At 44.0% G+C, this 15,353-nt stretch overlaps 1 protein-coding gene across 1 annotated transcript in view; it reads right to left on the minus strand.

The window, feature by feature from the left end:
- Positions 1-15,353, minus strand: part of AFF3 (ALF transcription elongation factor 3) — a 332,349-nt gene that overhangs the window by 31,568 nt on the left and 285,428 nt on the right. The window contains exons 11-14 of the mRNA XM_054813187.1: positions 12,608-13,663; positions 9,938-10,062; positions 5,198-5,399; positions 2,504-2,631 (exon numbers count right to left, since the gene is read on the minus strand). Of these exons, the coding sequence (XP_054669162.1) occupies positions 2,504-2,631; positions 5,198-5,399; positions 9,938-10,062; positions 12,608-13,663 (1,511 nt within the window). The remainder of the gene's footprint in view (positions 1-2,503; positions 2,632-5,197; positions 5,400-9,937; positions 10,063-12,607; positions 13,664-15,353) is intronic.

Here is a 15,353-nt window from a genome sequence, read left to right on the forward strand (position 1 = left end):
TCTAATCTGCTACATTTCAGTGACTTCTCTGCACGATAATTTCAGAATCAAAGTCTAGTATAGCTGGTATTCTGGTGGTGTTTCCTAGAAACAGGTTGTGGGTGACAGTTGTAGTACATGAAAATCTCCCTTCTCTAGTTAGCACAACAGGCATTTAACTGTTTCTGTTTTTAAAGGCAAACTAAGAAATATTTCATTCTGTGTTTTATCTTATTTAGCTTTTTAGATTGCTTTTTTTAATGGGCCACAAGTTGCTTGGGGACATTCTACACGGAAGGCACTATACACAAACAGTTTAATTGTATCTCTCTCTGAAAAGGTGAAACAGTTTTATTGAAGATGCCTGCCAGAGAAATCACACGTATCACTAATGGAGAAAGCAAGTGATAAAAGCCTCTTAGATGACAGAGATGGTGAAAAAAGCAGTTTTCCTATGACAGTGTTCTAGGGGGAAAATGAAACAAACCAGTCCCCCCTGGTTTTTGCCAGCATCTTGAGAGAAAAATAAGATGAAAATACAATAGCTCTGTTGTAGCTGTTTCTGATTGTGTTTTTTTCTAAACCAAATATATGTGCACACCTACAATTTTGACTTTCATCAGGCACACTGATACCTTTCTGCCTTGTATGTGCATGTTTAAACTCCAGAAAAATTGAATGACTGCCAGTAAATTAGAGAAGATAAAGTATTTTAAGAGATATGAAGAGTTAGGTAGTACTTCTAAACAGTTTCAAATTACTTCAATGGAGATTGTGGAATAAATGCACTGGAAGAGTTAAATAATGTGAAGGGAAGTGGAGAAGGAGAGAAAACAAGGATATATACACAGGGGAGAGTTTTCTCCAAAAGGGGAAGAAAAATTGATTACATTTATTCAACTCACATCTCCTTATGACTGCCATGAATACACACAGAAATTAATCTCAGCAGTCTTCTTTTCTTGACATACGAAACAGTTACATCTTTATGAAGTCTATGGGAATTCTTTATACTTTATAGTAGGAAATCTGGATTCTCTTTATGAGAGGCTGCCATGCCTCTAGTTGTCCCTGAGAGCAGGTAGAGTGAACCAACCTTAGTATTAGTATTAGCATTAGCATTAGCACTATTATTACAATAAAAGAATCCCAGTTCTGGTAGAAGGCAGTTCCTGAGGAAACAGGGGTGTTATCCCAGGGTTTCCTTTGGTATAAAAGAGCTAGAGATGTTGTGGCTGAATGTCTGGGAGTACAAAAGGTGTGTCAAGGTCACACAGCTTACGGAGCTCCAGGTGCTCTGAGGCATAGCTTGAACAGAACCCCTTCTACACTAGCCAGAAAAAAATCAGTATTTTCAGGTCAGAACATTACCAGTCAGAAGGAATCTGGATTTTCTAGATACTAGGATTTCAACCTTCACTTTCACCTTTCTACCTCATCTAAATAATAGCACATCCTAAATGACCTTGGGAAACAAACCAGCAATTTTAATTTACCAAAAAGGAAGACAATTACAAGATGAAATCATTTTCAAAGGAGGAGAGCAGGGGATGTTTGAAGGATGTAGTGGAGGTGGGGAGGGCCAGGTATCTCTCCAGGTACTCATGCCAACCACTGCTGCTTCCTACTCGCCCTGCCTTTGTGATATCTTTTTCTGAGCAGCAGCAGCAATGACATCAGCAGCTGTCAAGGCTCAGGGATAAAAGGCTCCCACATGCCCTCTCCCCTTGCTCCAAAGGGTGCACAAGAAGGGTGCCCGTCTCACCCTACCTTGCTATGGTTCTGTATGTATTCACAGTCTGATGTGTGCATAATTAATGCCAGAGCCTCAAGGGTACTAATGGCTTTAATGGCCCTCATCTGCCTCATGTGGGGCCTTCCCCCTCTGCCCATGGTCCAAAGAAATCCATTTAAGCTCAGGTCTGGGCCTTCACTCCCTGTCCAAGCTCATTGTAAGTGTGCCTGTCTTCAGCCCTCTCACAGCCATGCTTGCGCCTGGCCATGGCCCTCACTGATCTGGACCCTGACCTGCGTGGGGACTGTCTTCCTGGCTGGACCTCAGAGCTGCCTCGTCACTAGGCACCCCTGGCAGTCACGGGGCTGATCTTGACCTGACTTCCTGACCTTGGACCTGCCTCATCACCACAGACTTGCCTGAGGATCTGGGCTCTTGGTTGAACCTGATTCCACCCTTGGGCCTGCCCTGCTCACCTTGCTTGGGTGTTCTGGGACTGGACCCCCAGCTGGCACGGCCCCTGCCCTGTCAGACGTGTTCTGCCCCTTGGCTCCTGGACCCTCGTCCTTTCGGGAACAACCAGTCCTCACTACTCCCTGATGATCAGAGCTTTAATTTATGATGAAAAATTAAAGAGTTTATACAGTCTGTCTCATTCACGGCTCAACGTACAGTATTACTATAATACTTCTGGCCATGATTCAGCTCCTGTTGGAGAAATTGTATTTTTCTGTCTTTAAATACAGCAAACGACATTGTTTTCTTTATTTTAAAGTAATCTGTACTTACATATCATCAAAGATAAGCTTTGTCCTTCTGCAGTCCCTGGGTGTGCTGGAGAGAGGTGACCAAGGCTCTGTTTGGGACTGGGGCTTATTGCAGAGAAGAACATTTTCTGAATTGATGTGAATTGCTTTCTAGAAAACAAACAGCAGAGAAGACATTGAGGAATTGGGTACTAACTTCAAAAAAGCAACTAATAAACTAATAAAAAAAGCGTCTTTGCATTGTGTTGTAAATTGGCAGTTAGTTTTCCTCCTGTTTCAGCATGGAGTATGTATAACTAACTATTCTGTCACTGATAACCACAAATTCACAGATATTGCTCAGAGCACTTTGTAAAGGGCTCAAGTTTCAATGTGATATGCAGAAGAAATGGAGCTAAACTATTAGTAACTATCAAAACACTCTGAAATACAGTAAGTGCAATTATTAAAGAATAGATCTGTTGTGGGTATTTAGAAGATTGAGTTACATGTCTAGCCTTCACCTTCCAAACGAGCACTGTACCTTGCCTTGGGAGAGCAAGGCTCACTTGTTCGACTCGTTTTGCGCTGCACTGCTGATGTGCCTGTGCGGTATGAATTTGTAGCCCAAGGTCCAGGTTTCTTTCTGCTGTAGGTCCCTGATCAGCTTGAAAGATCACTGCTTTGTGCCACAGTGGAAGCATATGTCTTTTGGCAGGATCTCATGCATTCCCTCAGCTGCAGCCCTGCTCTTTGTGTGACCTCATGAGCCCTTCATCCCACCGAGTGACCTGCTGCGTGGGCTGTCACACACTGGTACAGTGCAAAGCAGAGAGATCCGGGTTGCTTTTGGTTGACAACCACTGCCAGAAAACACTGTTTTCAGGTGACAGACAGAAAGGCAATAGGGAAACGGAAAAAAGCTCAGATGGATACAAGCCACTCCCTGGCTTGCGGTCTCTGACAGAAATGCAAAGGACCGCTTGGGCATGCCAGTTAGGTGCCAGGTGGGATGATGGGATAAAACAAAGCTAACTCCAACATTTATAGTTCATGAGCTCTCATCTTCTATATGGCACATCCAGATCAGTTCAGCAGGCTAAAGTTTTCAGATGAATAATCAGATACATAAGAATTTTATTGCAAAGGTTGTTAAAATGTTGACCAAATGGTGCATTGCTAGGCTATGCAGAAAATCTCAGTGAAACACATTTGCTAAGGGTGTGGATCATAAAGCAATCACCTTTTACTTTTGATTTCCAGCACATTTGCCTGTGAAGGAATTTAAATTGTTTTCAAGATACCCAGTGAAGAATCATATCATTATAATTCTGAATGGATTATAAACCTCTAAACTTATGTTTTAGAAGTTAAAATGTTTAAAAATTTACATTTAATAAGTTAAAAAATAAATGAATGTCTATGATATGCTAAAATGCCTTTTTATTGGAATATTTTTATGTAATTAATTTTATTTCAATTTACCAAAGGCATCTGTGAGATATCTTGAAACACACAATTTATAATAACTTGTTTTTTAAAAAGTGTCCAAAATTAATATTACAGTTACTACTTCCCCCTCCACTCTCAAATACATAAATATATTTAAGTATATACATATATACTTAACATATACTGTGGGGCCAGTTATCCCCACAGCAAAAGTGGCTGGAAGAGACCACTGCTACAACTCAGGTAGTTTGTTTTCCTGAAAGTTGCTTAGGCACTAATCCTTAGGCTTTTGAAGCCTCTTATGTATCAAATAACGAGTACAACAAATAGATATATGATAAAATATATAAATAGCTTTTGTAGCAAGGAGAGGAGCATGGGCCTTTCTAGCAGCAGCAGAGTGCCCTGACAGCTTGACTAGATGCTCCAGCAGCAGACATCAGTATGATGGTACCCAAATTGCTTCCTCCAGGTGTTTCACACAAACCAGAACAGCTTCAAGGGGAGGACGTGACAATATTCTGCCCTAGATCTTCTCCCAGCAGTGTCCTGTAGGCTGGAGGGTAGGATTTTGAGAGGTGAGAGACATGTGAATTCCCTCAGTCAGAAGAGCTTACAGGCTCTTTACTCCAGTATCCTAATCACAGAAGTCACGCATAAATGGGGACAGCATCTACTCCTCTCTCTTCATGCTCCGAAGGCAGTGGCTACCACGCGGTGTAGTGATACAGCCTTATCTGGAAGAACGCTCTGGACACGTTTAGTGTGAGCAAGACTCTCTGGTAAGTATCTGAATACCGGGGCTCTGATGGAGCTGAGTTGTGAGGCTGCTGCTAAGCTGTTCACCGGTGTCAAGAGTAAGTAGAAGTGTCTGAGAAAATTGGTTGTAAGACACGTAGGAGAACTTGTCTGCAGGCACACTCCTGCTTAGGCAGCGGCTGGATAGAGGCCTTATACAGTAGAGGCCTTATGTACCACACTTGGGGATACAGGGGGCTTGCATCGTGCCCAAGCAATACTCTGGAAGCCTGAAGCCATTCATTTGGGGCCATTAGCTTTCACCTTTTGCTTACGTAGCCTTTGTTATTTGCTCACTTTACAGCCTGCCCTCTTTTCTTTCTTCTGTGCCTTGCTAGACTCCAAACCAGAAAAAATAAACTTACAATACAACATCCATTATTACAATTTTTTTTTGCATAACATTCTGCCAAACTCTCCCAGACTGCAATACAAAGTGAAAAATACCCAGCTAGGCTTTGTATTGTGAACAACAGCATAAACTTACATTGAAGTCTCCGGGATGTGGCTGTGACTGGATTTCACCCTTATGTTTTTTGCTGGAGGAGATGGAAGGTAATAGACTGCTGCCATTAGGTCTGCTGGAGGAAGTTAAATCATCGTTGGGGTGTTTGTGTTTTGATGCATCAGAGAGGGGAGAGACGGGTGACCGAAGCATTTTCTCATTTTTATTTATTGGTATTGCCAAGCTGGAAATGGAAATTACAGTAATGGAGTGTCACAAAGCTGGCTTTGAGAAAGGTAAATGTTTTATATATTACCAAAACTTTGCATTTAAAACCTACTGGCAGGATAAAGTCTATTGGTATCTGGAAACAAGCTTACAGTATTGGGACCAAGAGTTCATTTACAAATTTGTATCATGTTTCTCCTTTTTCCCTTCAAGGCAAATTGTAATTCTGGAGTTAATATAAAGTCTGTATCGGAGTACTTGAAAAAAAATACAGAGATAAATGGCCACTTGCTCACCATTTCTTAAGGGATAGCTGGAGACGAAGATTAGGCTCTGAAGTGTAAGTTCAGGTTATGGAGCCCTATTTCACCATTACAGGTGACAATTTATAAGCCATGGCAATAAAACCATATGTGAACTAAACCAGGAAATGTGTTTAAAGATGACTGGGTTGTCTTTGTGCTCAATGCCCAGCCTTTGGTAGCACTGTTTATACTAATCCAGTACAGATTTTGAAGACAAAGAAAGATAGGCTGCTACTGCAGACAAAAGGAAACATATGCAAACAGTAGATGTAGAGAAATGTGAGCTGCTCCATCTTCTGAAGAAGAAAGCTGTAACACAGACGGCATTTTCAGCTTTCTTTTATTTGGGGGAAGCTTTGGATAAGGAGAAGTCAAACAGACCGTAAAAATATGCCCAGAAATAAACTTCAGATGCAATAATTTCAAGAAAATATTTAGCTGAAAATCTTAAAGCAACACACACAAAGTAAAAGTTTTTCTAAGGAGACAGTTTGCATTAAGACTAAAACTGTGATTAAGGTCAGACAGACAATTTTAACACAATACCTTTCCCTGTCACATTCCCCTTTATTCAGCCTATTACTTTTTATGGACAATTCTCACTTCTTTATAGTTACTGTATCAGACAGTATACACTTAATGGAATCACAAAAAAGAATATGGTACAAACTATGCTTTATTTCTGCACATCATTTCAGGGAACAGAACTAATTAAATGTGCTCTTATCATACATTTGTCCATTTATCCGGCAAGTCTTTAAAAACTAGCTGTGAAAGAAGCCATGAATCATAATTCAGAACCTTTCCTGTTCCCCACAGTGTAGTACCTTTAAAACACAACATGAACTGTTTTGGTTTAATCATCAATGCTGTTTATGAAAGCAAGAATCGGGGTCTGTAACGTGGACAACTGTGCCCTTCTTCTCCCCTAAGAAAAATAAGATCTTTAGCACTATTTTGAATGTGCGGGCTGATGTTGTCATTTCTTTTCCTCTTTTCAAAGTCTACCTTGACTTCAGTAAGGCTTTTGGCACTGTCTCCCCATAACATCCTCATAGGCAAGCTTAGGAAGTGTGGGTTCGATGAGTGGACAGTGAGGTGGGCTGAGAACTGGCTGAATGGCAGGGCTCAGAGGGTTGTGATAAGTGGCACAGAGTCTAGTCGGAGGCCTGTAGCTAGTGGTGTGCCCCAGGGGTCAGTGCTGGGTCCAGTCTTGTTCAACATATTTATCAATGACCTGGACGAGGGGACAGAGTGTACCCTCACAGCAAGTTTGCTGATGATACAAAACTAGGATGAATGGCTGATACACCAGAAGGCTGCGCTGCTATTCAGCAAGACCTGGGCAGGCTGGAGAGTTGGGCAGAGAGAAATCATATGAAATTCAACAAGGGCAAGTGCAGAGTCCTGCACCAAGGGAGGAATAACCCCAGGCACCAGTACAGGTTAGGGGCTGACCTGCTGAGAAGCAGCTCTGCAAAGAAGTACCTGGGAGTCCTGGTGGACAAGAAGTTAAGCGTGAACCAGCAGTGTGTCCTTGTGGCCGAGAAGACCAATGGTATCCTGGGGTGCATTAAGAAGAGCATGGCCAGTAGGTCGAGGGAGGTTGTCCTCCCCCTCTACTCTGCCCTGGTGAGGCCACATCTGGAGTCCTGTGTCCAGTTCTGGGCTCCCCAGTTCAAGAAAGAAAGAGAACTACTGGAGAGAGCCCAGCGGAGGGCTACAAAGATGATGAGGGGACTGGAGCATCTCTCTTATGAGGAAATGCTGAGAGAGCAGGGGCTGTTTAGCCTGGAGAAGACTGAGAGGGGATCCCATCAATACATATAAATATCTACAGGGTGGATGTTAAGATGATGGGGCCAGACTCTTTTCAGTGGTGCCCAGTGACAGGACAAGGGGCAACGGGCACAAAATAGAACACAGGAAGTTCCACCTGAATATGAGGAAAAACTTCTTCACTGTGAGGGTGACCGAGCACTGGAACAGGCTGCCCAGAGAAGTTGTGAAATCTCCTTCTCTGGAGATATATAAAACCTGCCTGGGCGCGATCCTGTGCAACCTGCTCTGGGTGATCATGCTTTAGCAGGGGGGTTGGACTAGATGATCTCCAGAGGTCCCTTCCAACCCCCACCCTTCTGTGATTCTGTGATTCTGTGATAAATTCATGCATTGACTAGCCATGTTTATACATCACTGTCAAAGCGCAGGCCTAACACATCCAAGAGAAGCCATAGCTCTTTGGAAGTGTACCCAAGCCTCAAAAGCTTGGTCCAGAGCTTGTGAGGAGTAGCTGTAATTTCTAGTTGTGCTGCAGACCTTCTACATGGCCTTTGGCACATTGCGTAGGGCCCACCTAAGTGTATTGTGAGCAGTCAAACTGCAGCAGCACAATCACACAGAGAAGTTGTGCAGAACAACCTGCAGAGAGCTCTGGTCTGCTGGGAGTGGGCAGATTGTGGCACCCGCCGTAAATGCAAGATATTTGGGGTTTTGACATTTTTTGACGCTGCAACCTTTCTTGTCAAGCAGAGCCTTGCTCAGTCTGCACCTTAGACTGTAATTTCACAGTAGAAAATGCTCATGGCTGAAGGTGTTTTCGCTCCTCTCTTTGCTATTAGCCCTCAGTCATGCTGACAAAATCTCTGTGTGGCTCTGCTGGGAGCTGAATAATAACAACCCCACCAAAAAAAAAAAAAAAAGAAAAAAAAAAAGAAGAGTTCTGGTTTCAGACAAGTTTTTCTTGAATGAATTTACAGGAGACCCCCACAGGCACCTATGGCGTCATAACTGGAGGGGGGATGTGCCAGCATGAGCAGCCGCTGGTTGCAAAAGGGACAGGAGGTCCTGATATGTGCGTTGCTGGTTTAGCTACAGCCTCAGTAGCCCGTCCTCAGCTCCAGAAATATTAGCATTTGATATCGTGTCTTACAGTAGCATAAACCATGGAAACATCTTGGAAGCAGAGAAGAATTAGGAGGCAAATATATGTTTAAGACCTTCTTTGTTTCTTTAATGTACAGTTGCTACCAGGTGTGCTGAATATAATGTTAAGCAAAACACAAATTATTGTCCTGCTTCCAGGAAGCACAGAATTAACCTTGTGACATAGCAAGCTATGACAGCCATGCTATTCTCTGAAAATGAATGCGACATAAAACATATGACACTGTGGTAACAGGAACAGCATGCCTGCATGCAATCACCCACAATAAAACAAACTGTTCTGTGTATTGTTTTCACTTTATGAAACATATGTGACATGTCAGGACAAAGAAGTTGAATGCATATTTTTGAATAAGGACTATATATATTAGTTTTCTCCATATATCTTTTCCAGTGTTAATGACAAGAATTGCTCAAACTCATCAGTGATGAGTACAACAGACAAGCCTACTACAATAAATACAACTATTCTCTAATTTTAGCAGTTTCACCCCAAGAGATACCCTGATACTACCAGAAAATTATTAATTTTTTTAAAATACTGATCACCAGCATGTACTGAGCAGCATGCAGCTGAACTCTGAAAAGATGCATGTCTAAGTTTGACTGCTGGGAGTCTCCAGAGGAACTCAGTATGATTGATTTGACATTGATAGGGATCTATGTGCATAAACCATGCCAGCAAATGCTAAATATTCATCATTCGTTTCATGCCTTGCATCCTTTGAAAATCTCATTGTTTTTATAAAAAGTCTGAGTTCCTTGTCCTAAAACACCTACTAATTCCACAGAATACATTGCTTGTAATCTCAAAAATATTGGATCTCAACTATATTCTGGAACTGAGTGTTGAAGGAGTTGTTACGAATATTTTTCTCAATATTTTCCATAGAGTTTATAGATAATTGTATTTACATAGTCAAACTTTAAGTTTGAAACTCGTAACACTGTAAGGAAAGAAAAGGATATCAGATGGTTGCCTGTGTGAATTGGTACCTACAATACAGTGTTTGGGAATATGTCTTGGACGATTGCACTGCTCTAGCTATAACTACTCATTCCATGAGCCTCACACTTGAACTCACAACTTCCTTGTGCAATAGGACAAAAATGCAAGTATATAAATGTGTCAGGAGCTGCTAACTTGTTCATTAAACCAGAAGAAAGGAGAATGCAATGGGTAATTTTTCAACATAAAATGTGATAATTAAAAAATAAATCCTATTAAAGGAAAAAATAACACACTGCATTAAACTGCAACTAGTTGTATGATTCAGTGGTAAATAAGAAGGAAAATGCTTACCTATTTTCATTCATATTGCAGTGATTTGCTGTTGTGATGCTGTGGGCAGAGGCAGCTAATCGTGAAGAACTCTCTCGCTCCAAGTGAGTCTTCTTGATGTCTCTGCACTCTTCCTCATTCTCACACTGAATGCAGAGAAAAATAATAATCTTGTAGGTTTTGGATCCAAAAGTATTTCAACAAGTCAGGGGCTGGTATTTTTTGGCATTCTGGTATTAATGATGACACTTTCTTTGAGCGTATACCTAACACGGATCAGAGACAATTGGTCCGTGTCTTAAAAAACTAATATCTAAAGAGGCAGTGTATAAACAAAGGAGTAGAATATAAAACTTGAATTGTTTCAACCACTTCCCCACCTGCACCTGAGGATATTTTTCTTTATATTGTCCTCTTTGCCCATCTCATGTGGGTTTTTCACTTGCCTAATCCTCAATTTCATAACTTTTTTGTTTCTCCGTCTCTTTTCTTGGCATCAGTGACTATGCCTATACTAGTAAATACAACAGATCAGCAACTGGACCTGAGGCCAACCGGCATGGCACAGCTCGCACACATGCACTCATCTTGCTCCTCCTTCAAACCAGGGTATGCTGCATTCAGATTGCCTTTTGGGAAGGGACCTTAGTCCAGTCCCGAGTGAGGGCCAGACACTGTCTGGAAGAACTGGAGTTGACCCAGGCCAAAACATGTTAACAGTTAAACAAAGCAAGTGACTGTGTGCCACCGCTTGGGGCTGCACCCTGGCCCTATCTGGCCTACTAGTATGAAGATCGCCAATGTTTCCTTCTACTATTTAATTTCACATAATGTTCCTTAGGTTCTCTCATCGGCTCCGAAAGGCTCTGCTTTCCCAGTCTCTTGCAATGTCCACATCCTTTTCCACTTCTAACACTTCCCCAGTTTCCATTGCTGGCAGAGTTTTACTTGTGATCTGTTAAATCTGCCGTATTTATTGCCTTGCTGCATGACAGCAACATTTTCTGTGTTATCCACTGCCACTGTGGCTGCTGCTACGGGGTGAAGGTTGTAGCTTACACTCCACAGGAGCGAAGATCTTCTCACACCTCAGTGCTTAACTATCCTCCTCTGTCTCTACTTTGCCCATCTTCTTGAGATCATGACAGAGGTGGAAGTGATAAGGACCTGTTTCTAATTTTGCAGTTATGCCTGATAATCCATTCTTACTAGTCTTACTCATAAAGTCTTTTGGGAAGGGGGATCACATATTGGGAGTTTGCATAGCAGCTGTCCCATTGAGGGTCTTATTCCAGGCTGAGGGGCAATTTGGTACTCCAGGAATGCCTTGTATTTATTCTATCACTAAAACCACCACCAGCAGCAGTGCTTTAAGACAGAAGAGTAAAAGATAATATGTGCCACAGAAAGTCACATTAAGCATTTCCAGAATGACTGCATTTATTTTACTCTTCTATCATGTTCTTCTGTTTTCTTCTGGGTATACAGCCTGGCACTATCACACTGGCATCTCCTATGGCCTAAAACATAAATATTTTGCTTTTGCCACACTTTCTTGACCTGTTTCCCATCATTTTGTACTGTGCAATTACTTTCATGCTACTTCCTAAAGAAAATGCAGACAAACACATCTCAAAACTTATCAGGGCTCTCTGTTATGGCTCTACCAGTGGCCAGAACAGGGTTGCCACCTTTCAGATGCTAAAAAAAGAACGAAAAAATGAAAAGAGATAAAACTAAGAAAGACTGTTTTAGATAAACAGTGCCCAAAAATATACAGATCAATCTGAAGAGGTACAGTAGCTCAGAGGGCAACAGATGACGGCACAGTAAAACTGTCCAGAAATTGGGCCAATGACGATACCAGTTCAGACTGACTTTTGGGGTCATATTGGGACAAATGGACCAGAAAGCCTCCTTGGTGGACAGCTAGGGCCATGGGGCGGAAGGGGTTTTCTCCCCAGCACTACCGGCGGCTCTTTCTGAGCGTGCGGGAGAGGCAGGTTGGAGGGCTGGATGTGACCAGAGGGCCATGCCCACCTGGCTGTTGTGAGGGTGCTGCTGGGGAGGGGGCAGCTAATAGACTACACTTCCACTTCTAACAGCTGTTTGAGAGCCCCAAGGTAAAAGGGGGCCACAGTGGTGCGAGGGAGGCAGGTTGCAGAGCCAGGCAGGTCCCAGGTCTCTGCGAGTGCATCCTCCATGAAACCCGGGCTCCCTGCTGGGACTGAAAGGCTGTTGACAATCTGAGGGGAAAAAGGATGCTGCCTCTCCCTTCTCCATACACAGAGTGATACCATGCACACAATTACAAGATAGCCATTTATATTCCCTTTGCTGACCCAAGCATCACCTCCAAACGCTCAGGTTTTGAGAGAATCCTCAGAAGAGAAAACTATCCTACTAAAAGGCAGTGTCTTTGCCAAGGTGTGGAAAGCTGTGTGCCAGCAGTGAATGCTGTCTCCAAGGGGCTGTCATCCCTCACGGCCAGGAGTGTCATCACCCTCTGGGATGGCATCTCCCCTGGGGCTTGGCCAGTTCCTATGCAGTGAGCGGGGACAAAGCCCAGCTCTGAAGTGCCAGCCCAGAGAAGACACTGTCACCGAGCACTGGACGTAGGCACAAGCGATGCATGCCTCCCACGTGCTGGAGGCCCCTCAACCCATCCCGATCGGTCCCCCTGAAGCTCACCTTGCGTTTCCTTCTAGATTTCGGTAAACCCTTCTCTGCGGGGGGGTCAGCACTACTACCCTGCGGGAGGCTGGCCACCTGGTTTGCTCCGGTGCTCATGGCCAGCGGTTCTTCAGGCAAACGCTCTGGAATCCTGGACAAAAGAGCCAAGTCAATGTTGACCCACAGGGACTTTACCTCATCACTGTCTTTCAGAGGAGACAGGAGCTCATTCCTACCGAAAGGAACCAGGGTGTAAAACTGGTCCTCCAGCTCCTTTGCTATTTCACTACTAGTCCTGGCATTAATTGAGCCAAAGGCACTGCAGCCGCCGTGGGGTTTGCTGGCGGCGCCGGTCCCCGTGTCCTTGGCGTGCGGCTCGACCCCGGCCGCTGCCGCCGCCTTAGGCAGCGGGCGCTCCTCCCGCTCCGACTCAGAACCCGAGTCGGAGGAGGACGATGAGGATGAAGACTCAGTCTCGATGAACTCCTTGGATTTGGGCGCCGTTTTGCTCGGCCCCCGAGCCCGACGTTTTTCTCCAGCTGCGGCCGAGCGGGGCTCCCGGCGGTGCCCTGCTCTGCAGCCACCACCGCTGCTGCCGCCACCGCCAGACCGGGCCCTTGGTGCCTCGCCAGCAGTGCTTTCTGGAAAGCTGTGGCTCCCGGGGGGCTCTTCCACCCTGTGGCAGTGGGGACCGTCCCCGGCAGAGGTCCTGTCAGCCCGCCGCGGTGCCTTCTTCCCTGCTGCCCGCCTTGGAGGTCCGCCGTCGGCGGCGGGGGGTGACTTTTGCCGGCTGCCCTTGCTGCCCGGTGCTTTGTTGGCGGTCCTGGGTCGTGGTCCGTCCCCAATGGCGGCAGTGGTGGTGGCGGCGGCAGTGCGACCCTCCCCGCTGCGGTGCTCAACTGGGCCGGCAGCTGGGGTCTTCTCGCTTTCCTGTCGTTCTGCTTTCACACGGCCATAGTAGGGATGGGCATCCAGAGCTGGGCCATCATGGTGGGTCAGGATGGGTGCTTTGTGTGGGGTGACTTTATTCAGCCACTTGTCCAGCTGCCACTTGTTGGATGAGGGTGGCTCAGGCTGAAAGGGAAACAGATGGCAATGACCATAGTGCCAAGCCCCTGCTGCCATCACCCCGGGGCTCCCTCAGGGACGCCGAAATGCTGGGTCCCTCCTGGTACTGCAGATCAAAGAGCCACCCCCAAGCCGTGGCAACCCCTTGGCCCTGGTCCTGCACAGTGGGATGGAAGGTGTGGGCCATGCCATGCAAGCGGGGATATTTTTGGTTTCTGAATGAGGTTGGGAGGGAGGATGTCTTTCGTGATTCATCATTTCTAAGGATGATTCATGCAGCGCTACTGGCATCCGCTTTACTGGGAAACGCTCCCAAGTTTCCAAATAAAAGAAAATATAAAGGTGATAGGAAGGGAGGAAAACAAGGCAGGGGTACAGCTGAGGCTAAGGGAGGAGAGATAGCAGGTAAGCTAGGGATATGTATTTTGTGTTCTGCGCCATCACAATAAATACAAAAAGTATTTAAAAAGCATACAAAGAGGCATGTAGTGGGGAGCTGGAGGGCTAACCAGGCAGTTCATGTAATCTGCCTGGTATTGATGTTACAATCCTGTGAGATCCCACAAACATTTGTTGTGTGGCGGTATTGTCAAGTGCTCATTTTGTGAGTATTGTGTGGCTGTTAGTTTTTCCTCTTCATTCCTGTCACAACACGATCAAGTTACAAGAGAGCATCTAAAATATAATTGTGTTTGGACAGTGAAGAAGTGGGATAATTATGATTTCAAATGTAACCACAGCTCAGACAATGTTATTTCAGAATAATGTGCAAGTGTTTTCTGGTGCTTCTTGCAATCAGCAATTTGAATGTAATAAAATGAAGAGGAAAGGCAAAAAAATCCAAAAGAAATAAATGATGGAGTAGATGACCAGCCATAACCTAACCCCACAGAAGCCAATGTGAAAAGTCCCCTAATTTCCTTAACTGGAACCAAAATTTGATCCACTAGGCTATTGCATATGAATGATCAAAAAGCATGTCATGAGTCTAACGTGAAAACCATCAATGCTCTGGAAGAAAGTTTGCTCAAGAGAGAATATCCACAGTCTCTAACTTTTGAGTCTCTTATTTAACTCTTTATTTAAAGGAGGTGCCTGAGAGCAACACCGGTTTCCTGCACAGCCAAGGGAGTTTCCAGAATCACCCACTGAGGCTTGTGTTCACTCTACAGGGAGCAAAGGCTCCTAAAAGAAGCAAAAAAGTTAGACACTGGAATTCATATGATACAAATATTCCTTCTCGCAAAAGCACCTAATTTATTCATTATCAAGCTATCTAATACCTATGGGAAGTTTGCTGGATTACTTTAAGTTTATTTTTTCTTAAGCATACTCCCTAATATCTTACATGAGGAAATTCTTTCCTGAGCAGTAAATCTTGAAAATGCTTGGGCAGCATTTCTCTTGGATGAAGATGTATTTTTACAACTCTTAACTCTAAAATAAATAGCATTTTTTTTGATTGCTGCTGAAAATACAGATAGATTTGTTTGATGACATTCATTATGCACATACTGAATTTACTATATATAGAATAAAAGGTTCACTACACTTGGAAGTCTTTCCATTGTTCAGATGTATTTAAGAAAAGGACATACATCAGAAGCACACGGGGGAAAATATACCTCTGCCAATAAGTATAAGGCAGAGTGAGGACAGCTTGAAAGTTCAAAAAAACTTCCAGCTTTTCTGTTAC

The sequence above is a fragment of the Grus americana genome, chromosome 1 (genome assembly GCF_028858705.1).
Source record: "Grus americana isolate bGruAme1 chromosome 1, bGruAme1.mat, whole genome shotgun sequence".
NCBI classification, from domain to species: Eukaryota; Metazoa; Chordata; class Aves; order Gruiformes; family Gruidae; genus Grus; species Grus americana.